General features: G+C 38.9%; 1 protein-coding gene across 5 annotated transcripts in view; it reads left to right on the top strand.

The window, feature by feature from the left end:
• Positions 1 to 27,854, top strand: part of PARD3B (par-3 family cell polarity regulator beta) — an 861,922-nt gene that overhangs the window by 453,453 nt on the left and 380,615 nt on the right. For all 5 annotated transcript variants that reach the window (XM_036420516.2, XM_045575575.1, XM_045575573.1 and 2 more), the window contains exon 11: positions 26,424 to 26,609. In XM_036420516.2, coding sequence (XP_036276409.1) covers positions 26,424 to 26,609 — 186 coding nt within the window. The remainder of the gene's footprint in view (positions 1 to 26,423; positions 26,610 to 27,854) is intronic.

The raw sequence follows: 27,854 nt of genomic DNA, 5'->3' as shown, positions 1-27,854 counted from the left end.
GTGGCAGGGTGAAGGAAGGACAGCACTTCCTGCTTTTGTCTTGTTCTATCTCCTTGGAAGACAACAAACTGTGTTTATTGTTTTCTTTCCTGAGAAGCTGCCCTCTCCCTTTTGTTAAGCCTTGCTATTTCAGAAGCTTGATACCCTTTCAGCGGCACAGCTCTGCCTGTTTTCTGACAGTGAAATCTGCCTTGTTTCCTTGTTATCACTAGCTTATTTTCAAGTCTTAACACTTACAGTCAGGGGACCGTGTGGTCAGCGGTGCTACAGGAAGCCCCGATATAGGATGGCCTCTTGGATGTGAGGCTGTCACGCCAAAAGGCCTTGGCATCCATTTCCTGGTCGTTTGTGCTGCCTGCCACATATGAGATGTGTGCTGAACATTGGCTGGGCCATGTCCTTCTTCCAGAGCTGTTGGCTAGTATCACAAATTTAGCAGCACCTACAGCCCACCTTCTTTCCATCTGTGGCAAGCTGGGTAAGAAATCAAATGAGAGGAATTTATGTAATAACATTACAACTATTTAGCTCTTCCTGGTATCTTTACCAAAACAACTGTGCATCTGAGATAATCCTTCCAGAATCCTTTGATCTCCTCTCCCCCTGACAGGGTGAGAGTTTATTAAAGAGGTGTTCACATAAGGAATATTTTTGCAGAAGGAACTTGGAGATTAGAGTTGGTAATAGAATCGGAGGGGAAACTGCTGTGTCTGCATCTGCACTTGAAATGAAAACTATGCTACTTAATCGGTGGTTTGTTTGGTCTGTTCAGTGACAGACTGGTCTACAAGTTCTTCTTCATCCCTGGGACCAAAATTTGTTTTATGTTTTTATGTTCATGCAAAGTGTGGGACAAAGCCATCTTTCCATTTAGGAAAGATCCTGAAAAACTGAAGGTTTTATCTTTATTCTTTGCCTTACTTTATTTTTTTAAGAGCTTCAGAGAGAGCATGCAATACTGTGTTATGTCCTATTTGTGCATGTATGTGTGTGTGTGTGTGTGTGTGTGTGTGTGTGTGTCTTCTTTCATTTCTTGAGGAGAAAGGAATATTCTGCCATTTCTTTGTTAACCTCTTTAACATTTCATATTCTGACCTACTGCCTTATCTTTAAATTATCCTGAAAAATCACAGCAATCCCTGGTGGGTAAAACCCGCTGAGAAAATTTCCAATGTATTTATAATTTCTACCTGCCAAGTATGCCTGCTATTAAATGACAGTCTCTGCAAGTGGGATTGACTTTATTTCAAAGAAGCAAGTTGCTCCTGCCTGGCGGGATTGAGATCCAGAAGTTGGCCATATTTGTCATGCTGGTTTGACCTTCACTTAGGAAGAGTGCTCTTGCTGAGAGAGAAAAAAAGTGATGCACACATGTGTGAGGCTCCCTTTGTAGCTGCTGTGCTTGGAGTATTTCTGCACTTCCTACTCACCAGTCCCTGGGACCGCCTCAGCCACTGACAAGTGGACCCAATTCCTTCCTGGCTTTCTCTGTCTTCTTAAGTGAAAAATTCGCATCTTCAAATGTCAAATTATTGAACATCATAAATCATGCGAGAAATTTTGTTTGAAATTTCAGATGAACCTCATTTAACTGATATATTATTGTACTCCCTTTGGCTATTGGATTCAAATGATTCCATGCTTAATTAACCAAGGTACTTAAGGAAGAGTGAATATTATAGCAGCTATTGTGGATAAGTAGCAGAAATTAAAGGATGATTTTAGAATGATTTTTCTATGTAAACCAAAGTCCCCGGGTTATGTTTTGAAATTTAAGTTATTATACAAAAATCAAGATGCACTGCTATATTTTATGGATTCTTCTGGTAACACAGTTCTAGTGACTTAAGATGGAGTCTGTGCTGAAATATAGTTATATAAATATAGCTACATTTCTGCTTTCCTCTATAGTAATTTCTACTTCCTTCTTACTGTATTTCCAGTCAACCAATTTGTGTTTAATCCTAGTCAAGGCTTTGCAACATGAACTTCAGAGGTTTATTCTAATAAGATATGCTTCTGTCCTAAGGGAGCCTCTAGCCCATAAAGAAAAGAAAAATGATGAGTTGATGAAATTGGGCATATAAAGTGTTGTAGTGATTCAAAGTTGGAAACCAAGGAACCTTCAAAAACACAACAGACTTTGCACTGGCTGGTGTTGCTCAGTTGTTTGAGCATCATCTCATGCATTAAAAGACTGCCTGTTTGATTCCCATCTACTAATTGGCTGAATGGCTTAAGATACTCCCTTGAGCCCCCATTTCAACTATTGTCAACTTAAGAGACTTTGCATTAAATGAGATACATGTAAAGTACTTAAAATAGGACACAGAATTGGATTCAACATATGTTATCGTTACCACCATTGCTCATCTGGATGAGGAACACTAAGTGTGCAGTTAGGCTTTCCCACCCATTGGTGATTGAGAGAGAAATTAAGGCAGAAAACTTTAGTTTGGGTTTGATAGATGTTTGGGTGACAGAGTAAGAAATATCAATAATTCTAAAGTTTTGACTTTGGATGTTTAGGGATAGCATTAAGAGATGTATAGGTTGGTTTGGAGGGGAAAAAAACAAACAATTATTATATTCCTTTCATGGATTAACACTGGCCTATGGCCCTGGGATGTCAGCATATTTTCCTTCTCCTTGCTCTCTAGCCATCCCAAACTCTTCTCACCAATTTAAATGTTACCAGGGCCCTCTCCTTCCCAAACATTTGCTAAGAGCCTCCCCCCTGTCTAAGACACCTTTCTCTTCCCTTTCATCTCACAGCTTCTTAAGATCTCTACCTACAAGATCTCTATCGCTGCTGTAGAGCCTAAGACCATCAAAAAACACAGTTCTTTATATTACATTTCATAACAGTTATGAAGTAGCAAGGAAAATAATTTTATGGTTGGGGGTCACCACAACATGAGGAACTGTATTAAAGGGTCGTGGCATTAGGAAGGTTGAGAACCATTGGAATAAATGAAAGCTCTGCATTGTTAAAGCAGATGACAGAAGATTAAAAAATGTATTACTAAACAGACTATTACTCCTAATCCATACCTAACCTTTATCTAACACATTATCCAATTAAACCAAATAAGAATATATACAGATTTTCTCAGATTTCAGGGCATTAGCAATCTTAATTACAGCAACACATGACAGAGTAGGGATAGTTAATATTGCATATAAGTGACAATTTAAACAGTTTAAATTATCAGAACATTTGCATAATCTAGTACAGTCTACTTGTAAAGATATAGGAAAGTTTTATTACCTCACATTAAAAAATATTAGAGGTATTTTAACGTATTTAAAGTATTTTGAATGCTTCAATCTTTGGCTACAGTAGCTTGTGAGAACAGTGGCTCTCAAAGTGTGGTCTTAGACCAGCAGTGCAGTATCACCTGGGACCTTCATACACATGCAAATTCTCAGTCTCCCTTCTGAACAAAGAAATGGAAAACTCTAAGAATGGGGCTCAAATAGGTAATTTAACAAGTAACAAGCGCTCCAGATGATTCTGGGCTCACTCAAGTTTGAGAAGCATTGGAATAGCGGTTCCATTGTAACAGCATAGGACTACAGGGTAACTTAGTGACTGCAGTTGACTAGCTTTAGTAATCACACTTTCAACTTTATCTCTCTACAGTCTGCAAACAATGTCTTACTTTGTGGAAAACATGCTCTGAGAAGTTTAAGCCCCGTGTCTCTTTGACCACGTGCTCTCATTTTGGCCAAGGGCCAGTGCTGAGCACAATCCAGTTACTCAACTCAATTACACCTGATTCATTTAGGCAAACTCAATTGTACTTGACTTTTTCAGGCCCATTTGATTGTGCTTTAAAATTTTCACACTCAATTTGATTGTGCTCCAAATGTGTTACATGCCACCTTGTAACTTGTAGATTTAGACACTTACCAGAGGAGGTCTTTATAGGGAAGCTTAAAAGATTGTGTTATTGGTATTTGTCTGCAGTCACACCAATTTCCCTTCTCCCTTCCCCTTCATCTCCAACATAGGATGCTAGAATGTAAGGGATGTTCCATTGGCCTCTTACATGGACCATACCCTACCGTCCCCCACATACTGTGGTTGAACTCATGGCACAGATTATATAAAGCTCCTAAGAAAGTGATCCTCATTTTCTATCACAAAGCAGCTCTGCTTAGTTGTTCCCATTTATTTCATTTATTTTGTTTGGTTTTTAGATAGGACAAATGGGCTTGGAGGTATGGGCCCTCTTCAAAATGTACATTGTTGGTCAAAATCAGAAACATTTTCTAAGTAAGACTTCCACCTCACCGAGATGGGCATCATGCCTGCTCTCGCTTGTGCTGTGCATGGAGATCCTAGGTCCTCAATCTCTGCCAGTTTTCTGAATGTGTTCAATAACCCACAAGGCTGAGGGATTAATAGTCATTTGCTACTCCCTGGGAAGTACTTATACCTGAAAGAATTTTACTGAAGCCTTGTCAGCAAAATCTAGTCTTGGTAAAATGGATGATGATAAATGCTCTGGTTCAGCATTATTAAAACAGATGGAGGAAGTGCTGGCCGCTTTGCCTGGTTGTATGGCTTCCAGGTGTCAGAAGGAAAATACTTAATGGCCTTTATCACAAGCCTGGTTTTGTTGGAGGGTGGAAGGTGGTGGAAGGAGGAGTGCTCCATGCTAAAGGGAAGCTCTCTTGACATTTCAGAGGACCAGGGCCTAATTACATTCTCCTGCAAAGTTACGGTAAGGCCCAAGAGCCGTGAGGTTCAGCTGTAGTCTCACGGCATAAGACATATGTGTTATTAGTGGCCACTCTGGCCATGATTAGGCTTCTGAAGGCTGAAAAAAACACACAAGAAGCTTTCAAATATACATGTTTAAACAGCTAGGGAAAAGTAAGAGTGTGATCAACCACACACTCTATCCTTCTTATTATTCAGTTAGCCAAATGTTACCAGTAATTCATGCCAGCTGTTGATACATAGCAGCTGGATAAGAGGTGGTTACAAAACTCGGGGGAAGACCTTGATTTGCTTAATTACCTCTCTGCCTGTGATCTGTGCCTTCGCTAAGGTACATTTGGTGTAAGATAAGGAAACGCATTCATTTTGTAAAGGATGTTTAAAGATTAAAGGGAAGAAAGTACCGCCTTAATTGATTGTGGTTGACTTTTCCAGCTGTTATCAAAGCAAATACCACACATGTGGAACTGCCACTACAGTCCACTTGATTTTGAAAGTACACTTCCAGGTCTGAGCATGTTTCATCTGCCTGTTTTTCAGGAAAACGTGTGATCTTTATCATTAAAGAATATCAGCTTAATCATGCTCCTTTATTTTTTTTCCTGAGGGCTGATAAAACAGAGATAGCCGCTTAAATAACAATCTGTTGCCACTTACCTCTTCCCCATGCACAGTCCCCGAAGGACTTTTAAATTCGCTCTCGTTATTTTTAATGAGTGTGCATAGCATATGACGCATAATGCACCAGTAAGTAGGTGCCCTTTTACTGAACTTGTCAGATATAATAAAACACGGAAGGAGTTAAAGATTCATTTTTATTTAAGATATTGTAATTATTTAAATTAAGATGCCCAAGTACAAATCACAGACTATTCTGTTCCTGTGGCTGCCTACGGAAGCCACACCACAGCCTGGTTCTCTTTCCAATAAAGGCTGCTTTATCACGAATGTTAAAAAGACAAAGGACATTTAATAATGTTATGTCTCTTTAAGTTTACTCTTCTTAAGTCCACTGGATGGCAGGATATTCGATTACAGATGAGTTCAATTATGCTTCCTGACCACTTATTGAGTTATATGGAGGACTTTTATCACTAGTCTTTCCTTAATTAATTCTTTGCATTTTTATAGGCTCGGGGTCTAAGAAAGCATTGTTTAACAGCTTGAAGTATTGTTTCGGTTTTCTTCTATTTCCTCTTTCTCTCCTTTTCCTTCCTCTCTTCTCTTTCTTGCTTCTGGCCTGCCATTGTGGAAAAGACTAACACTCAATATGATATCTATCAACTGCAGAATGTATTTATTTCTACATTACATTAAGATGTGGGATGGTGCTGAAGAGGAAGATAACAGCACATAGTGTGAAATTACATTGAAATGCCATGTGGTAGGTGAAGATGGTAATAGAATGGCAAAAATATCCCCAAGAACAACAAAGCCTGTGGTAGTTATTGTCACCTAAATCAGGGTCGGGCAAAAGTAGGCTTACAGTTGTGAGTACATAAAACAGTTTACTCTTGTATTGTTATTTATTAATATTTGTATTCTTTTTCATATGAACAACTATAAACCTACTTTTGCTCCTCCATGTATTGGAGCCGATGGCTATTGATTTATGGAGCTGTGGGCCTTGACTAAACCCTGTAGGTGAGTTACAGCTTTCATCCTGACACAGAGGGCTCACCCCTCCCTTCTCTCCTTCTCAGCGGCTACATATTTCATCTGCAGACCCTTGACTTCCCTCTTAAGGGAGAACACACACAGAAACAAACAAAGAAACCCCAAATGGAGAAGCATGAAAATACCCAGCCAGTATATCATACCTGTGACTTGCTTGCCCTCCATCCTGGAGATGAATGCTTCTCTTCTGTGATTCTCAGAGAAAGACTGATGTTCAGGAGGACTGTCTTCTTGGGCCTCCATGTCCCTTTATTTCGGGGTCCCCATTGATGATAACAAAACCTGATTGTTAAACAAATATTTACTGAACACCTATTTCCAGTTTAGCTGATCAAATGCTGACTGAACATTTATTTGTGCTAGATGCTGTACCATAAAGTGTGTATCTTAAGATGTATTAAATCAGGAACTTGTAGGCATTTGCTAAGTGCCATTAGAGAAATCAGGTAAAAATATGATATAGTTCCTAACATCTGAGGGGAATGCTGATAGGAGGGAAATACTACACATATTTAAGGAAAAAGCTGAGAGGAGGTTAATAGTGAACTAGAAGTTCACACACACAAAAAAGAAAAGAAAAAGAAAAAGAAAAAGAAAAAGAAAAAGAAAAAGAAAAGAAAAAAAAGAAAGGAAGAAAAAAGAAAGAAAAAAAAGAAAGAAAGAAGAAATCCAGGTGCTAACCAGATAGCTCAATTGGTTAGAGCATTGTCCTGATACACAAGACAATGTTGCAGATTCTTTTCCTATTCAGAACACAGACACGAATCAACCAATGAATGCATAAGTAAGTGGAACAACAAATCGATGTTTCTCTCTCAAATCAATAATTAAAAATATTTTTTAAAAAGACAAAATCCATAAAGGGTCTTAAAATTATGAAACAATTCATTTATGTTGACTCTGAGCTATGGATGGATTCAAAGAAGCTAAGTGACAAAACACTTCTATCTAGGGATATGGAAAAGCATGAGGCAAGACGAAGGAAAACTGAGGAAAAGGGAGAGTAGAGGAAAGAAACATTTTAGTTAAACTACTGATATTGTTGGCAACTTACACTATCATCTGGGCAAAACTTACAAGTCCATAACAGGACCGTGTGTATGGCTAACATAGAAATGCCATTAAGTGTAAATTTAAGATCCATTTGATGCCCTGTGTTCATAAGTTACCTGTTTACAAGTTCAGTGTTTGGGCTTATTCATGTAGCTTACCTTCCTGATGTGGCTGTTGGTTGTCACTAGCTCTTGTGGGGGTGCGGGCCACATTGGTTCTCCTTCCTGTGATTCCTTATCCTCCAGAAGTCTAGTCTGGCTTAGCTCCCTGACATTCTCAAGACAGCAAAAGCAGGAGAGGCCAGGGCTCTCCGGGCAAGTTGCACAATGTCACTTCTGCCTCATTCTCTTCTTTAAAATATTTTTTTATTACAGTTGACATACAATATTATATTACTTTCAGACATGCAACATATAGTGATTAGAAGTTGATATAACTTACAAAGTAATCACCTGATAACACTAATATCCATCTGACACCATACATAGTTATTAACAGTTCTAGTGACCATATTCCTTATGCTGTTCTTTGTATTCCTTATGTCTTCATGGTGACTGTTCCTATAAAGGGCAATTTGCACATTATACTCCCTTCCCATTTTTCACCTCTCTCCTCACCAGGTGGCAGCCATTAAAACATTTTGTTTATCTATGAGTTTGTTTTTGTTTTGTTTGTTTTCTTTGTTCTTTAGATTCTGCATATAATTAAGTCTTGTTTTCTTATTCATTTTTCATCACTTTGAATATCTTGTGTTGGTACATCAATGGAGGGATTGGTCCTCAGGCTGATTATTGTGAAAACTGGCCATGACTCTAGTAAACTCTTAAAAATTCTCTATGGGAAGTTTCTTATGTCAACAACACCCACAATCTGGATTGGAGACTAGGAGTAGAAGTTGGATTGTATAGTTAGTTATAAACTAATAAACACTAAAGGTAAAATTATCCACACAAAAAACGTAATTTGACAGTAATTCAGGAGAGGAGTCTCCTTGTCTATAAAATGATGGGATTGAATTAAATAGTCTCTTAGCTCTCTTCCTAATGCACAATACTCTTTTCTGAATTTCTGTGCATCAATCTTGGCAGGACACTCACTACAGACTGTGCCTGGATGATGATTGATCTGTGTACTCTGTGAATGGGCAGTAGGAGTCTGCCCCTGAGTGTCTGTTTCACATTTCAGAATGCCTTGGGAGCATTTGAGGTAGAGTACCTTCTCCTAAGTAAATGTAGAGTAGCCAGTTGCCAACAGATATTTCTCTGGCCCACTTCCCACCGCTCCCCCCCCCCCCCAAGCTGTTGTGGTGTTTGTTGCCAGAGTAGTAAATAGGCACATTTGGACTCCTTTCTCTAAGGCACTCCTGACACCATCAGGGCTGTGGGTACCATAAGAGACTTTACTTCCATAGCCAGCTAAAAAGAAATGGGTTTGTCCTCTCCTAAATTGGAAGGTTGGGTATATTTTCCGATAGAACATTCTTATAGATAGCCCATTCAGTAGAATGTAAATTATTACCTACTATTATATTTTAGAAATACTGTAAAGGACACAAATCTGCTATCTAATTGAAACCTAGGCTCAGTTTACCAGTTTCTTTTATTTTTTAAAAAATGTATCTTTATTGTTGGAAGTATTACAGATATTCCCTTCTTCCCCACTGATCCTCTCCACTCTGTACCCACCCCCACCCCCCTAGGCTTTCAACACACTATTGTCTGTGTCCACGGGTTATGCATATATGCATATAAGTTCTTTGGTTAATCTCTTCCTGGCCTTCCCTCTGAGATCGGTCAGTGGGATCCATGCTTCTGTGTCTCTGGATCTATTTTATTCATCTGTTTATGTTGTTCATTAGATTTCACATATGAGTGAGATCATGTGCTATTTGTCTTTCTCTGACTAGCTTTTTTCACTTAGCATAATACTCTCCAGATCCCTCCATGCTTTCTCAAAGGGTAGGAGATCCTTAATTTTTACTGCCTCCATAGTAGTCCACTGTATAATTGTACCACATCATTTTTTTTTGAGAGAAAACAAAAGTTCAAGTTGTAAAAACCAGCTTTACAAACAAACTTATGGTAAACCAGAGGCCGGTGCATGAAATCCATGCACTGGGTGGCGGCGGGACATCAGTCGAATATCCTTAGTGCTGCTACAGAGGCTGGAGAGGCTCCCACCACAACCACTGCACTTGCCAACCTTGAGCCCGGCTTCTGGCTGAGTGGCACTCCCCCTGTGGGAGCACACTGACCACCAGGGGCAGTTCCTGCATTGAGCATTTGTCTGGTGGTCAGTGCACATCATAGTGACCAGTAGTTCGGCCATTTGGTCAGTTTGCATATTAGCCTTTTATTATAAAGATAACCTATTTTCTAACTAGAAATTGTCTTTCACCAGTCAATTTACTTAAAGCTAATTTGCATTACACACAAAGAAATGTGAGTAAATTACAAGCACTAATCATTAAGGTTTGGTCCATCCTTTATGCAAAAAAAAAAAAAGAAAAGAAAAGAAAGAAAGAAAGAAAGAAAAAAAAATCTCTGAGTTCTCGATTCTTTTATTAGAAAAATATGAGTGGGTCAACATTAGCAACTTGCTGAAAACTTGGCAGATATTTTCAATGTAATTATTAATGTAAGCCACTTCAATTCCTCTTTGATACTATACAGGTTGTAACTAAATTATATAAATACATATTAATGCAGTTATTAACTTGGTAATCCTATATGCTATGTAGGCAATTCCAGGAAATTAAACAAAGATGAAGGCTGCTGAACTTGTTCATGATGATGATATACATAAGAGTGACTTATTCCCTGTATCATAAAGAGATAGAAATACACTCGTTTTCAGCTGCCTAACTAAATATTATTTATATTATATATATATATTATTAATAAATATATATAAATATACATATATATAAATATATATAAATATGTATATATATTTATATATATACATTACAATAATATTTATATATATGTAATTTTTCATTGTGGTTAAGTTAATAACATGTCACTATAATTTGTGTGCTTCAAATCATGTGCATCCTATTTGGAAAAAAAGTGAAGACAAAATAGATACAAACAAGCTAGTTGCTTACTTTTTAATTTTATTTATTTGTTTTTAAAGTATATGGATTTTTTTTTAATTTATCGAGGTGACATTAGTTAATAAAATTATACAGGTTTCAGGTGTACAATTCTATAATACATCATCTGTATATTGTATTTAGTGTTCACCACCCAAAGTCAAGTCTCCTTCCATCACCATTTATTCCCACTTTACCCTCTTCTCTATCTCCCCCCACCCCCTTTCCCTCTGGCACTATGTTGTCTGTCTATGAGTCTATGAGTGTTATTTTATTAATTTATTAATTTATTTATTTTGCTTGATCCATTCCCCTTTTTTATCTAGGCCAATAACCCTCTTCCCTTCTTGTTCATTAGATTACACATGTAAGTGAAATCATATGGTACTTGTCTTTCTCTGACTGGCTTATTTCACTTAGCATAATATAAGTCCACCCATGCTGTCACAAATGGTTAGATTTCCTTCTTTTTTTATGGCTAAGTAGTATTTCATGGTGTAAATGTACCACAGCTTTTTTATCCATTCATCCACTGATGGGCATTTGGGCTGCTTCCAAATCTTGGCTATTATAAGTAGTGCTGCAATGAATATACGGGCACATATATTCTTTTGAAATAGTGTTTCAGGTTTCTTCAGATATATTTCCGGAAATGGAATTGCTGGGTCGTAAGGCGCTTGCTTCTTTAAAAGCCCAGCCTGTGCTGCTGGATAACAGTTCAGAGGTTCTTCTTTAACCTGTAGGGTTTCGTGCAGAAGAGAATAATGATAGCATGTAAATGTCTTACTTCCTTCGCAGACCTTTGAAAATGTAACCCAAAGATCACTTTGCCTCTCACCCTGGGCTCTCGATGACTCTCGAGGGACTTGGTGAGTCTTATCAGAGGAGAGCAGCCAGGCAAGGGCAGTCAGCACATGGGGCCAGGGTCAAGGCCATCGGGCATCAGTGAAAGGCCTCTTGCAGTGTTAAACAAACGCCACTTCCTTCCTGTCTTCTGCAGGAGCTAATTTTGTTTTCCACTTCTCTTCTGGTGTAAGAACAATAAGAATTCATGAGGCCATTCAGCCTGTGAGGAAATGTGCATTAGATGATCATAAATCCACAGATAAAAAGTGCAGTGGTCAATCAGAACAGGCATTCTTGGGTGAAATAAAAGGTTTAATTGAAAGTACTGTCCCAGGAGAGACAGGTGACAGAGGGTGGTATTAAGTAGACATTAATGACCGCAAACCAGAGAGTGAGGAAAGCTAAAGGAAGACCGTTCTTCCCCTCCAACCCCCCAAGTCTGTTTTTCTTTAAAAGAATGTGGGAAATTATTTTAATAGACAACTAGGGAGGAAATCGGGATTTTGATCACACACGATGTTCTTAGAACACTATTAATATTTCCTAGGAAGTTGCAGCTGAATTTTTCTACTGGTATAGATTATTTTGTTAGAAGTTCAAGATCTGGACAGAGTACAGACTGTACTGACATGCTGAATAATGGTTAAAATTGATACCTACCTATTGCGTTTAACATATCAGAAAATGATTTGCACTTATTCATAATTCTAGAATTTTTTGACTCTTTGATTATGTCTCTCAGCCTTTTCTCTTAAGTACACTGGATTTTCGCTCAGTGTTACAAAAAAGAAATAGAACTAGACATACGGTCCCTATTAAGTATTAGGCAGCTTGCTTTGTTTCACTGAAATATGGCTGCCTTTGTAAATCACACATATTTGTTTAGCCCATGCCCTACTTTTTGATGTGGCTAAAATAATGGGATGAACTCTCTAGCCACAGAGACAAAGGCTGAGGTTAAGGACTGCCTTTACAAGAACATAATTGGGCAGGTGTCTCTCTACCAGTCATTAACAGATTTGAATTATGACTTTGATTCTTCTTTAGTGAAAAAAAAAAACAGCATATAAAATATTCTGGGTCAAAGGGGAGTTCCATTTTTAATTTTTGGAGGAAACTCCATACTGTTCTCCACAGTGGCTGCACCAGTCTGCATTCCCACCAGCAGTGCAGGAGGGTTCCTTTTTCTCCCCATCCTGGCCAGCACTTGTCATTTGTTATTTGTCATTGATAACCATTCTGACAGGTGTGAGATGGTATCTCATTGTTGGGGGAAAAGAAGACATGTAAAACTTTAGACAATAAAAAATAAATAATAAATAAATAAAATATGTTCTCAGAGGAAATAAAAATTATGGATTATTTGAACCTAATATGCAGTAATTTTGAAAGGTCAAAGATGGGGAGATACCAAATATACTAGGGGTGTTTTAAATGGGGTCTGTGACCAAAGAGTGCCCAGTTTAGTTTTTAGAAAATAACTGCCAAAGCCATTTTTAATTTACTTGCTTTTCCATTTTATAATAATGAATTGTCTTAGTAAGTGATTTTAAACCAATTGCTCAGGAGTTGATATAGACACAGTCTTCGTTTTAAATGTAAAAAAAAAAAAAAAAAATGTTTTTTTAGGGTTAATGTTAACAGGGTAGTTGCCAAATAGTACCAGCTGTCATAATAAAGCAGAAGTGAATGACAGATTCACTCCACCCCATATCAAAACTCAAGAGCGGATATGGTGATCAGATGAGCCAAAATAAATCTAAGTTCGTAGAAACATTTGCAAGCTATTTTCTTGCATTTCTCAGCGCTTCGTAGGCATCAGAGTGCACACAGGTCATGATTAAACTTAGCACTGTTATAGAAATGAGAAAGGAAACCTACTTGCTATGGACACCCCAAATGCACATCTCAGAGTTCTGCAAATTATTCCAAACTTCCATTTGATGATGGTAATGTTGATCTCTATTAAGAAGTATTGAAACTTAATTGGCAATTTTTAAACTACTTTTAATATTAACAATAACATGGCCCATATTGACCTACAAAGGAAGAACTAATTGATGTAGTGCTTGACAGCAATGCTCTTTTAAAAATAGGTAGCATTCACTCATTCTCAGGCAAGCATTAGAATAGTGGCATAAGTACAAGTACAATGGTCAATGTTGCCTTGCAGTGCTTAAAGATTTATGTAATAACAAATAACCATAATGCATTGTGATCAGCGCTATAATTTAATTATGTATAGAGTGCTAAGGAGACCCAGCTGAGGGCCCAGCCACAGAGAGTAGGTGGCAATTAAGTTGGGCTTTGATGGCTAAGTAAGAGTTTTCCAATGGGTGTCAAAGTGGGAGGAGGGGAGAGAATGGGTTTTAGGAAGAGAGAATCCATCTTAAAAAAAATAAATAAATAAGAGATGTTCTTTGTGACATTTAACTAATTTTTTTTTCCATCTAACAAATATGCTAGAGCATATATGGTAGAAGAGTTAAAATGGTGGTTTTGTAGATAAGATGTAAGATATACAATTGTTATTTTTGTTTTTTGATCTTTTAATGCTATTATTTCAAAAAGGGCACTGTGGCAGAGAAGTGTCAACAGAATAATTTATGAAATCACAGTAGCACAAATATTTATTACACATATGCATCCTACTGGAAGCTGAACTGGATTCAAAGTTGAATTAAGCATAATTCCTGCCTTTGATGGGATCACAATGGTACAGTGGAGTTGAGACAGACAGGTCAGCAAATTACTGTAAAAATAGAAAGTGATGAGAATCATAAGACTGGGGGAAAGAAACCCACATAGGAGCTCGGGGAAAGCAAGTTGTTTTCCCGCTGATAACATCAGGGAAGGAAGGAGCATCTTGTGTGCTGAGCACGAAGTCAGGGCGTTTGGAAATGCTAAGTAAATAGCCTTTTATTCCATTAAACCTTTGAGGGGGAAATAATGTCTATACTTGATATATACGCAGATACATGGGAAATCGATTTTTTCTTATGTGGGATTTCATTAAGTGTCGCGAAAATTGTAGGTCTGTGCCACCAGGAAAATGCTTCACCAGAAAGGTTGTTTGCTCGTTGTGCTTAGATGAATCTTTCAGCAGGTGAAACTGGATTTGTGCTGGATTAAATTGATAAAGAATTTAATTCCTTAGGTAGGAACTGAATTTGTGTGGTCCTTGTTTAGTCTTTGATATGTACTTGACTTTGTTTGAAAATTAAGATCCATTAGTTCAGGGGAGAAAGGAATCCTGCACAACCAATAGCTAGGGAGATATTGATTGGAAGTGTGCTGAACTTTTAAACTTCTTGTAATTACACACGGATTTTACAGGAATTAAGGCCATAGAAATTGCTCCTTTCCCCTTGTCCTGCTTTCCTATACTATATATGACGGCAAGGCAGGGGAGGATTCAGATGGTGAATGCTGCAGAAGAATGTAAAGTGAAAGGCAACATTTAATATCTCAACAGTTAGTTAGGACTCAGGGACCTCCAGAGCAGTCCCTTTCAAGAACTTGGCAGGAACAGTGAAGAGATGTGGGAGGAGGGATCTTCCCAGAATTGGGTTGCCTAACCCCTTTACCTTGGGAAAATATTACAGCTCCGGAAGCCACTGTGAGCTTCAGACTCTGAGATACTGTGTTAGTGTGTTTGCACTGCTGTAACTGAGTGGCTTCTAAATAACAGAAACTTAGTTCTCATAGTCTGGAGCAGGCGTCTTCAAACTATGGCCCGCGGGCCACATGCGGCCCGCAGAGGAGTCTGATCCGGCCCGCCAGGTTTTTTGGGCAGTGAGCGCAGCCGAGGTGTTACAGTAGGAATTAGTAGTTCATATAGTCCGGCCCTCCAGCTCTCTGAGGGACCATGATCTGGCCCCCACTTTAAAAAGTTTGAGGACCCCTGGTCTGGAGTCTGGAAGTCCAAGGTCAGATGCCAGCATGGTGGGATGAGATCCCTCTTTGGGCCAGGGACTCCTCATTGTATCCCCTATGTAGGAAAGACTAGGGAGGCTGTGGGTTCTCTTTTATGAGGGTGCTAATCCCATTCATGATGGCCTCCTAAATCCCCACCTCCTGATACCATCACCTTGGGGATTAGGACTTGAGTATATGAATTTGGAGGTGAGGAAATATCCAGCTGATGGCAGATGGACATATGTGTCAAATAGAAAACCTGACTTCAAAAAAAGAGACATGATTAAGAGAAATATAAGCCCTATGATACATCATTAACCCTTGTGTCAAGAAAAAATAAAGAAAAAAGAAAAAAAAATCGCCCCATTGGTGAATGCAATTATTGGTCTAAATTTTTCACTTCCGATCAGAGCATCATATACCCATACTCTTGTCATGGTCTTATGGTGTGTGGAGAGTATTTTTCCAACCATAGCCTCTGGACTTGGCCTATGAATTCATTTGGCCAATGAGATCCTAATGGATGTTTTGTGAGCAAATGTTTTAAAATTACTTTTGTTTTTAAGGATTGATCAGTCAAACCTCAGAAGAAAGGCAGGGGAGGGTGGGAGAAGGGGGAGAGATCAACCAAAGTACGTGTTTGCATAACCAGTGGGCACAGACACCAGGGACACATATGTAATAACTTAATCATTAAAGAAATTTTAAAAAATATATTCCTGTTTTTAATCATGAGGGAAACACTTCATATATCCAGTGATCCAAGGACGATGAGAAATCCACAGCTTGGAGGCAGGCCTACCTGAGCCCAGCCTAGATCAGCCAAACCCCCATCAACCTGTAGATATGTGAGCCAGAAATAGATGCCTTATTTTTCATGTCACAATATTTGGTGGTTTGTTATGCAATATTTTTATAGCAACAGACAATTAGTATATTCACTCACTTTCCCCCAATTAACTTTGGGTAAATTTCCCCTCTCCTTTAAAATTGTTTGTCATAGTGAGGATAGGAAGATATATCACAGTGTAATGTTATGGGTTTTCATACTCTCTAGAACTTAAATGACTTCTTTTAGTTTATAGTCAATTTTATCTGAAAATTAATTTTAACAGATTGATTTAATTATTAAGAGCCAAATTATGTGTCTATCTGCAAATGATGTTTTATATATATATATATATATATATATATATATATATATATGATATACTCATTTGTATCGATTCTTTTAAATTTTGAAAATGAACTGTATGTTAATAAATACTGACTTTATAATCCCAAAGTGTGTATACATTTTTAGGACACACTGTTTATATGGTAATTATAAATACACACACATATATATGTATATTAAGAACACTGGGATTATGTATCATTAATAAGGTACTAAAGGGGATTGGTTTCCCCTTGGAATCTCCTAAGGTGAAACTCAGACATCAGAAACAATGGGTAGGGTTAAAATGGCTATGTTTTAATCTCTTGATTTTCTTATAGGCAAAATCAACAAATATAAACTTCCCCTCCCCCTGCCTCTAATCAAATATCACTTTCTTGAGGCGGCAGTTGTACTGTTTTACATGGTAATGTGATTAAATAAACGTGACTGTCTGCACCTGAAAGGAAAGAACATTAACAGGGTCCTCTAGGGAAATGTAGGTAACTGAGATGTAATACCAGCCTTTAGAATTCTTAAGTTGGGAAGAAAGCTGTATTTCTTTGCTAAAAGAGTTATTGTACCCTAAATAATGACCCACGTACTTAGAAGGGAGGGTGTTATGTAGAGCATTCTTATACTTTCACTGTAAAGGTTGAAGAGTCTATTCTTTGACTGTACTTCCTAAAATCCCAGTGAAAACAACCTGTAATGCATTGTCTTTAAATGACCTACAGAAGTCTCCCAATCCAAAATGAAAAAATATTGGTATATTTTTAAACTACTCATAAGGAAGCCAAACATTTAGGCCCCTTTAATAAGGAGTCCCTCATTCTAAAAGCTTCAGAATGCCCTGGCTGTCTGGCACGGCTGAGGCCTGGAGTGACCCCTATGACCTTTTGTTGTTGCTGATGCTGAACGTGACCTACGGAATGTAGACAAGAGTGTGATGCAGCCCGGCCATGGGGCTCCGTGGTTGAGCACTGGCCCAGGAGGGCACAGTTCAATTCACAGTCTGGGCACATGCCTGGGTTGTGGGCTCAATCCTCAGTGTAGGGCGTGCTGAAGGCAGCCAAGCAATGATTCTCTCTCATCACCGATGTTTCTTTCTCTCTCTTCCTCAACCCTTCCTCTCTGAAATCAATACTATATATATATATATATATATATATATATATATATATATATATACACACACACATACCCTAACCGGTTTGGCTCTGGATAGAGTGTTGGCCTGAGGACCTTCGGGTCCCATGTTTGATTCCGGTCAAGGACATGTACCTTGGTTGTGGGCACATCCCCAGTAGGAGGTGTGCAGGAGGTGGCTAATTGATATTTATCTCTCATTGATGTTTCTGACTCTCTCCCTTCCTTTCTGTAAAAAATCAGTTTTATATATATATATATATATATATATATATATATATAATTTATTTATTTATTGTTTTTTAAAGATGTGATGCAGAAAAAGAAACGGAACTGGAAGGTTTAACCAGGAAGTTGTGCAGTATCTTTAGGACTTTGTTCATGATCTACAAGATTTCTCTCTCAAACCTCTCTCCTCTGCCCCAGTTGTTTCTAGCCTCACCTTCCTTCCCTATGCTCCCTAGTGAAGCACTGCATTGCTTGTATGCTAAGGAACACTGTCTCTATCATATGCTTTATGCACACGTGTTCCATAGTGCAGTATTATTCTAAAAGCACTGAGAAGTCCCAAAATAAAGAAACCCTTTCTCTAGACTTTTTCTTCATGGAAACCCGCATTTCCCCTTTACTGCACTGCTGTGAGCCTGTGCGTTAGACCTTAGAGGGATCCATGTGTTCCGGGGGACCCATCTGGTTGGCTTCCTGGGTTTCTGAAGCCTGCTCTAATTGGGCACAGCTCCGGGCCAGACTTCCTCAGGAAGCACTGGCAGCCCTTGCACTTGCTGTGGCGGGGTCAGAGGGCACCTCCAATTTCCTCAGCGCCACCCCTTCCTGAGCAGAGAGCTGGGCTCGGAGTGGAGCAGACACCATGACTGTGTGCCCTTACGTTTTTATTTACGTGCAGCTCTGTCCTTAGTCATTGCATTGTCTTTTCAGGGTGTTGTGTGCAGGGAACCTGGCATACAAAACATTTGTGATCACAAACCCAGCTTCTCACATGGGAGTCCAATCCTCTCAGAACCGGGCCCACCGAGGCTCCTTCTCAGATCAGTCAATCATTACAATCAAGTGGTTTGTTCTTGCATCTTATATTCATACAAAGGCATGTCTTCTTGTATTTTAACCACTAATTAATTACCTGTAGCATATTTAAGACATCTGTAATCATGGTTCTGTAATCCATTTTTAAAAACACAGAACAAAAAGACCTGCTATTTCTTGATGTTAACAAAGCAGGTTCTAGTTTTATAAAGCCCCATGCCATCTGAATATAAAATATCACTTATATTACTTTTAATGACAAAATATTATATCCATTTTATTAATCTCTATTGACAAAGGAAAAGTCGTGTCAGTGTCAATAAACTGGAATTTGCTGATATTTCATGTGTAAGTACTGTAAGTAGAAGAGGAAAAAGGTTGCTACAAGAATCTTAAGTCTGACTTCACTTTGGTTAGTTTCAATCTCTGGCTTTTAGTATTAAATTAAGGTACTTTTAGATTGAACAGGCAAGAAAGAATGGCCATTTTTTGACATTTGTTTTCTGGTAGTAGGTTATTAAGCCATTATTTAAAGTAAACTATTTTTTTTATAAATTCAGCCAGAGATCAGCTCTTGCTTTCAGTAGTTGCCTCCTTCTTTCCCTTTCAAAAAGCACAAAAAACAAACAAATAAACAAACAAAACAAAGTATCTCAATTGTAAATACTTTATAGAATTTCCTTCATTCAGATCTTTGGTTACAAATTCTTTTAAAATGAATAAATGTGCACATAAGGACGTGTATAATAAATATTGATTATTGAGCTAACTATGAGAAATCTACATGGAATATTTCTATCCATTAAAAATAAATACCAGTGTTGCTCACATGTAGCTCTGAAACTTTTCTGCTACTTATTGCAGCACTAACTTACATTTTTCTTTGCCATATGATTGATGTATAAGATTGAACTGTGGGTTGGTTCTCAGCAACCTATAGTATAATTCAGTATATTTGTAAAAACTTATCTTCACTGTGATCTGTGTTTCTTTTTGGTAATTTGTCTATATTGTCCAGAAGACAAAAGACTTTAAAAGATAATCTATCCACTTGTAAATCACCCGTGAGTTCTGCAGATTTCATGTCTATATCAGCAGCAGTGGTGGGAAAGCCTTTTACCATTTATTACAGTGATCATCCTCAGATTACCATGTACATTTGCATGTGCCCACTCCTCTCTTATTGTCTTCTTTTCTTTCCTCTCTGAGAAATATAATCTTTTTTGAAATAAAATGCCTCCCAGCTGTTGGAACGAGCCTCTGATCCCCTCTCTCGGGTAATAGCCACATGTTGAATTTTATATAATCCAATTGGCCAAAAAGCTTTCATGTTGATAATAGCTACTCATGCTTTTCTAGAAGATTAAAAAATTTCAGAAATTAAGTGCCTTGCAGGTGTCTTATCCTTTCACTGTTGTGAAAATTTATTTAGCTATAACAAAAGTTTCATCACCCTAAATTCCTTAGAATTTATTTAGTTAACAAAAGTTAACAGTGGGTAAGCCTATTATAAAATATCCTGGCAGAATTGCCAGGTAGGGCTTTTGCTTTATATATTTTTAGAAAAGCATTCTTTTTATTTTTTCCCTTAAAGCCCTTTTGTTTGAGTTTTGGTAATTGACAAAATGATTGCATGGGAAGCATAAGTCTTGCATAAAGTAAGCTGCTCACAACACAGACTAATTACACATTTGGGAGGCCAGGCTAAGACATCCAGAGCTTACTCGTGCTGAGCCAAGAACACAGCATTTAATGAAATGAGGACCATAAGGGTTCAGCATGGATGCTTTCAGGTCTGACCTGGGCTTCTGGGAAATTGAACATTGGCCCTGCAGTCTGGTGGGTTCCCCCGGGGTTTGAAAAGCCGGGTTGTTACCACTCATGTGCGTGAATCAAGCACTGCTTTGCAACACAAGGACATTTGTGATTCCAGAATGGCCCCATTTGGAACACTCTTAAGCTAATAATATAGATGTCTCCCCAGTCATCCATCTTCCTGCCTCTCTTTCCTCCTCTCACGCCGAGTAATTGCTTTTGATATTTGTTTGATAAAAATGGTTAGAATATCTGGCAAGCTCTGACTGTGTAGATTCTTCTGTTTCCTCTTTCCTATTCTTGAAGTCTGTTTTTTCCTCTTGGATAACACTGTGACTGAAACGGAAAGGCCCTCCGTGTTGTTCAATAAACTATTTGTCAAGTATGTTCTGTATAAATAGGCCATTTCTTATTTTGGGTTCAGTGCATAGTGGATGCTTCATAAAAAGTTGCTGAATGACTATGGTTGCCAAATATTAATTCTAGTATCTTGGACCAGAATGGGTTTATCCATTACTTAAAGTAAACTGTTTTTTGATAAATTCAGCCCCAGAGATCAGCTCTTGCTTTTAGTAGTTGCCTCCTTCTGCTCTTTAAAAAAAAAAAAAATGAAGCGGGGGGGGGGGGGGGACAAACTAAGTATCTCAATTGCTAATACTTTATAGAATTTCTAATTTTATAATTAGAAATTATAAAATTATTCCTGAATCCAATTCCTGAATCCCAACCATGATAGGTTATTCATCATGTTTAGGTATAGAAATAGTAATATGGAAAACAAAATGAGAAAATGGAGAAATAAGAAAAGAAATAACTGAATGGAAGGGAGAAGGATATACATACAATCAGGGTGATAACCAAACAATGACTTTAAAAACTTGAAGAACATTTGCCTAGAACACAATAACAGGTTGGTTAAGGCGGGGATACATATGATAAAACATTAAAATGGCTTATAATTTTTTTAAAAGGCAGTTAATATTTTACTTACCATTTGGTTTTGCATTTCACTTCTTTTTTTATTTAATAAAGATAATGTGTATATATCCATCACAGCAGTATTTTTCAAATTGAAAACAATGATTCAATATTTAAATGTAGCAGAGAGTGACCAAAGCTTTTCAAAAAATAAAACAGCTTAGAAAATACTAGAATCCATTGCACTCTGGGTATTTCCTCATAAAACATTTGTCGATGTGTGTGCTCACATATGCATATATGCATTGAAGGGTAGAGAGAACGGTAAGCAGATAGATAATGTCATTTTGGTGATTGATCACAGTGCTTCCCAAACTTGATGAAATGTACCATGAACATTGCTGTTTGCAGTGTTCACTTGTGACTTGAGCTACATGATGCAATTTAAAACCATGAGCAATCAAAAGTCTATCACAAATTGGCAGCAACAGCACATCCCAGAGCCTTCGTTGAGAATTTGATATTAAAGCTGGACTAGGGTATTATCTCCCCCAGAAGCAGAAAGTATGGCATGAAAGGGAAAGACTCTGGCCTGACCCCACCAGCTGATGCAGGCCCTCTAAGGTATGTTCTAGAAAGAGCATGGGTGCTGGCATAGGCGGATGGCAAGAGGGGATGTGACTGTGGACACCCCACCCCCACCCCCGGGAGGCTGTCCTGATGTCTGAGGATCCTGGATCACGGCTTCCCTGAACATCCCCAATGGTGTCACCGACCTGGCATCACACATCAAGGACATTCACCGAGTGGCTTTGGGATGCAAAGCTCTTTGCCAGGTTCCTCCAGGACACAGAACATGCCTTTACCTAAGACATTACCCCAAAATATCAGCTCAGACTAATTTCCTTATTCTTCAGCAGCTCAGAGGGCGGGTCCACAGCTGCTCCACTGACCAGGAGGAGAGATGCTTCCACAGAGGGTGATCCTCACAGGCCACATCCCCACCAATGCACAAATCTGTGCACCAGGCTTCTAGAATATATGTATTATGTATTATATATAGTTTTAAAAGAACATATGTAGCATATATTCTACTTATATCTACTTCCACATAAGAATGGTCTATATTCCAGTGTCAGTAGATAACCATTATTTTCTGTAGAAATAGATGAGGCAGGATAAGGGGCAGGTAGGTAATAGGTAGATAGATGAGTAGTTATCTGATTATGTGTATGAAGTGTATATGTTACATAATTGAAATATACTGCACACATAAGTTTTTGTGCTTCATTTCATATATTCTCACATGATTAAAAGTTGCTGTGTCAATACTATTTTTCATAATTATGTGATTCTTAATAAGTAAGAGAAATAGCATACCTGCAAGCAATACTAACCTGACCAACACCACTTGCTATGCTGCCTTTTTCTTCTCAGTTCTTATGTAAGTAAAAGGTAGTATTCTGCAGATGTTCCAACCAATAAATTTAATGCTTATCACTTTTCATTCTCTGTGCCACAATGTTCACATTTATACCTTTGGAAAATTAGCTGCTATAAAACCAGACATAACTAAGTGCAGAATTCCCTAACAGTTCGTAAGTAGTCAGTCATGAACCTCTTCAAGTGACTAGGTCAGCCTGAGACCTAGTCAGTTGAAGAGGCTTTTACTGCCACCCCCTTCTAGGACTTGGGAACATATGGACAGGCCGCTCTGCAGTTCCAGTGCCTCTCTGGATTCTGGTGGCCTTCACCTCAACAACATCTGGCAACTGTTGATTCTGGCTCATAGTTCTCAGCTGGAGGTGATTTTGACCCCAGGAGACATTTAGTAACGCCTAAGGCTTTCTTGGTTGTCAAAACTGGGGAAGGAACTACTACTGGCATCTAGGAGGCGGCAGCCAGGGATTCTGCTAAATATTCTACTGTGCATGGGATAATCCCTTACTCCAAAGAGTTATCAGGTCCCAAATACCAGTTGTGCTGAGGTTGAGAAAGCCTGAGCCGGGCATCCTGTATGGCTGGCCCAGGGCAGGCGCTATGACATTAGACCTAGGTGCATGCAGCTTGAGCATCTGAGCATCCATCCTGGGCCCTGCTCTAGGAACCTCAAGGACTTCGACTCTGGAGACATGGCCTCTACTAGCAAAGTATAAGAGGTAATGAAAAGACAGAAATCAATGGAATTTGTAGGATTTCCTTGACTGTGCCAGGCTTGCCTCTTTGGTTTCGTTTTCCCTCCGGATGTCTTGGGTGGAGAAAGCATGGGATACTCCTGGCACAGTGTGAGGAGAGCCCTTGTCTGAAAGCGAAGAAGCTGGGGAGATTCGAAGGTCCCATGTACCGCTGCCTTTGGGCTCATTCTATAACTAAGACCTTGCTTTGAGGCCCTTGTGAGGACTTTATACCTCTCTCCATCCTACCCCAAAATGCTTTCTGGCAAGATTTGAGTTTAATTTTCCCAGTTACTAGTTGAGCCAAGATTATTGGAGGAAGGCATTCAGCATATTGATTTTTTTGTCCATTAGGTAAAGGGACATTTATTTCTAACAGGAAATGGCTGTGTTAACTACTATAATGGCTTCCTCCACCATTGGGAATGTTGCTATTATTAGAGACCACTAATTATGGCCTGAGCCTGGTATAGCAAAAGAAAGATATAAAATGTTACTGTAATTGAGTGGAGGATGTGAAATTGCATAGTGTCTTACGGTCCCTGTGGGCATCTGTCTTGAAAATTCTTGTGGTGAGGTCAAGTCATGGTAGTTCAGAGAAACTGAGATTTGGTACAGCCATGAAGAGTCTCACACAGGAACCACACTGCCTGGGCTCCACAAAGCTCCCACAATTACAGTCTTATGGACTGTCAGCGTGGTACTTACATGCATGCACACATGTAATTACATGCATACAGACATGAAACTACATACATGCACGCTCTACTTACGTGCACACACAGTACTTACACATGTGCACAGACAGTACTTACAAACTGCCATGCAGCTCAGTTTCCTCATCCATAAATGGGATCAGAATAATCTCTAAAGGCTTGGTGTGAAGAGTGCATAACATGGATATGTGTGAAGCACTCAGAAAAGAATCACTCAATCACTGTGAGCCCTAGTTTGATTTTGTTGCTATGTCTGGCTTTCTGATAGCAGGGACTTAAAAAAAAGATCTTTTTTAAGTTAAAAATGAAAAGATAACCATACTTCACCTGATTTAATTTTGGTTTTACCACGTACGCACTAAATGCAAGGTGTCAGTACAACTGGTGGTTGTCAATCTTTCTAAGAGTTAAACAGTTGCCAAAAGAAACCTGAGTTGAATATAGAATAAAGTGGTGGAAGCAAAACTGGGCTTCGTATCTCTGACTCAGCAGATAAAAAGCCAGAGAAACTTCCTAGTCTTTCTCTCTCACAAACTTCCAGTAAGAACAGCTGTTCTTTAATTTATACTTTAATTCAGCAGCACTTTATTTCACCTAAATTCACTAAATCCCAGAGAGATTTGGACACATAAATGATTTTGGAAATGTTATGGATTCTGAATAGGGCATTCTAGAAAATAAAGATGCAGTCTAATAATTTGCAGTTAACTCTGGCATTCCAATGGAAAAAAAGACAGTGAGTTTTAATCAAATAATGAAATTTTTCTTAGATAATAATAAAATGAGTTAGTTAAAAGAGCTAGCCTGTAATAGGTTTATTAAATTAAGCAATAAAGTTTCATTTTTTTAAACTTCCTATTGTCAAAATATTCACAGCTAATTTCATTTACAATGAAATTAAATGAAGGAACTATTTCTTTAAAGTTAGACATGGATTTTTTTTTTTCTTTTTTGGTGGATCTGGCTATGATCCAACCTCCAAATCCTGGTTTAATTATGGGTTCTTTGCTACCTCTGATTTTATAGTTGTCATTTTGTGACTGGCATTTAGACCTTCACAGTAATTTTCAAAATATGTAATTTTACATAAGAATCCCTCAAAGTGACCTTAAGATGAGAGTGTCTAGACATAATTATGGAGAGGAAGGAACTACTGACCTCAAGAGCCGATGGTTTCCAGGGCCATCTCGTTTTCCAATGTTAACTCCTGTGGCAGTGTTTCGTCTTTCTGCAAGCCTGAGATATGTAGGAGGGGCACCTGCAAGGTTTACCACACGGGCAGCACTTCCTAGTGTATATTTGGGAGTACTGGGGACCAAATATGATTGACCACGGGCTTCTACCTAGATGCCTGAACCCTAAGTGTGCCTTTCCACCATCCTCTGCATTTTCTGAGAACTTCTATTTTCGTCTCGGGTTCATTTGTCAAAGAGAACGTGAATATTTCTTGTGTATTATCCTTTTTGTCTAGGCTCAAAAATGGGTTGCCAGTCAGGTCTACTACCCAAAGAAGCATAGGTAAGGCCTGAGTTTTCACAAAGTAAAATTTAATTCAGTGATATTCATTACAAGTCACATCTCTCTAACTTTAAAATAGCAAGTTGTCTTCCCAAAGCTCTGCATCCTAAGGACAATCTTTCTCAGTAGCATTGCTTTCACAGTAAATGATGTTTTAAATTATATAAGCCAGATATTTCCTCACAATGTTAGCATGTTTCTACACTAAGCTCTGTCTCTTTGTCTGTAAAATAAAAGTGTCACAACCACACAGCTAAGGGCTTCCTGGTATCTAGGATCCCCTAAGTCTAACACCCAGCCAGTTTAATTATGGAGACTATCTTGCTGGATTTCCAAATACTTACGCGACGTTTCCAATGACACAGCCCTGCCTTGCCAAAGGATCCTCTCTTGGGCCCATTACCAACTATAATTCCCCGAACCCTCCACCTCTCCATGGACGTGGTGGCCCCTGCAGAGAGAATGACCCCCCCTTCGCCCCATGGGGACAGGAATTCAGCTGTTAGAGGTCCAATCGCCACCTTACCAAGTGCATCTGTGTTTGGCCACGTGAGAATGTGGATATTAACTTGCTTTCTTCCCTCCACCCTCCTCATGTCCGTCTCCCCAACAGAAAGGAGAACCTGACTGCCGGGCCCTCTCCCCAGAAACCACGGACCAGCTCACCTTCGAGATCCCCCTGAATGACTCTGGCTCCGCTGGCCTGGGAGTGAGCTTGAAAGGCAACAAATCTCGAGAAACTGGAACAGACATGGGGATTTTTATCAAATCCGTCATCCATGGAGGTGCTGCTTTTAAGGTGGGTAAGAATGAGCTTTCCCCGTCAGTGGGAAGGTACTCAGAGCTGCAGCTTTGGGGCCTGCGTTCTGGATGGAGAAGGTGTGTGAAGGGGAGACCAATGGGCCTTCGTGACACACTCAGAAATGTGTGTGGACTCATCTGGGCAGCAGGGGTCTCTCCTCAGACTTTAAGTGGTTAATGTCATTTCCTAGAGATGGTTCTGCAAACCCTCCATGATTAATATGCTCTCTTGCATTCTTCTTATTACTCTGTGTGAATGACTCTGGATGTGCGAGCTGACAGACTTCAACCTAAAAATACACCAGCAGAAAAACAGCACAAAAAAAATAAGTCAATGTCAAGGCAGCAAATAAGAAAACTGCGCTTGCAAGAAAGAAAGCTCGGTGGAGCTTGTGAGTGATTGTGGTAGAAGCTGAAGGCCGTTTATCACATTTTATGCACTTGGAGGTAACCATGGTGCTGGGAAGGCAGATTTGCCTTTGAACTTGGAGAAGCTTATACACCTCCCCCCCCCCCCAAAAAAAAGGGGTGGGGGGGAGAATGTGATTCTGCCCTTTCCCTTTGGATGGGAAGTGTGATCATAGCTGTGAGCATTGAATCAGGTATAGTTATTAGACGAACTGTGTTCAGTTCCAACCCACCAGCTGCTAGGAAGGAACTTGACCTGTCATGTTCCCGTTTCCTCACCTGTAGAATGGGGATAACAAGTAACACATAATCCAGGGGTTTCTCAGGATTAAATAAAGAGATACAGACCATGTGATTAAAGCAGTAAAGTGATCACAGAGGGAATCATGCTTGAGCTCGCTTCAGCTCTTGCTGGACAGTGAGATCTCCTGAGTTTGCGTGCGGCCTCAGCTACTCTCTCACTCTGTGTTTGTAGGCAGGCCACTTGTCCTCACTATGGCTGAGTTTCCTCATTTGTAAAAAGAGTAAAATTAGTAGCGCCTACCTCCTGGTGCTCTTGCGAAGACAAAAAAGAGCAATATGTATAAAGTGCCTAGCACAGTGCCTATGATAAGCCTCCAATAAATGTTAGCCATTTTTAAATAATCTTCATATTAATAATGTATGCCACCTCCCCCACAAAACCCAAGCAGAACTAGTTAGGTTTATAGGAGCAGCCTGCTCCTAGAATCCTGGTTTTGTGGGAGTATTTACATATATATATATTTTTTTAATATATATATATATATATATATATATATATATATATATATTGATTTCAGAGAGGAAGGGAGAG

Source organism: Pipistrellus kuhlii, unplaced genomic scaffold (assembly GCF_014108245.1).
Source record: "Pipistrellus kuhlii isolate mPipKuh1 unplaced genomic scaffold, mPipKuh1.p scaffold_m20_p_7, whole genome shotgun sequence".
NCBI lineage: Eukaryota > Metazoa > Chordata > Mammalia > Chiroptera > Vespertilionidae > Pipistrellus > Pipistrellus kuhlii.
Note: the sequence above shows the minus strand (reverse complement) of the source record. Positions and strands in the feature narration are given on the sequence as shown.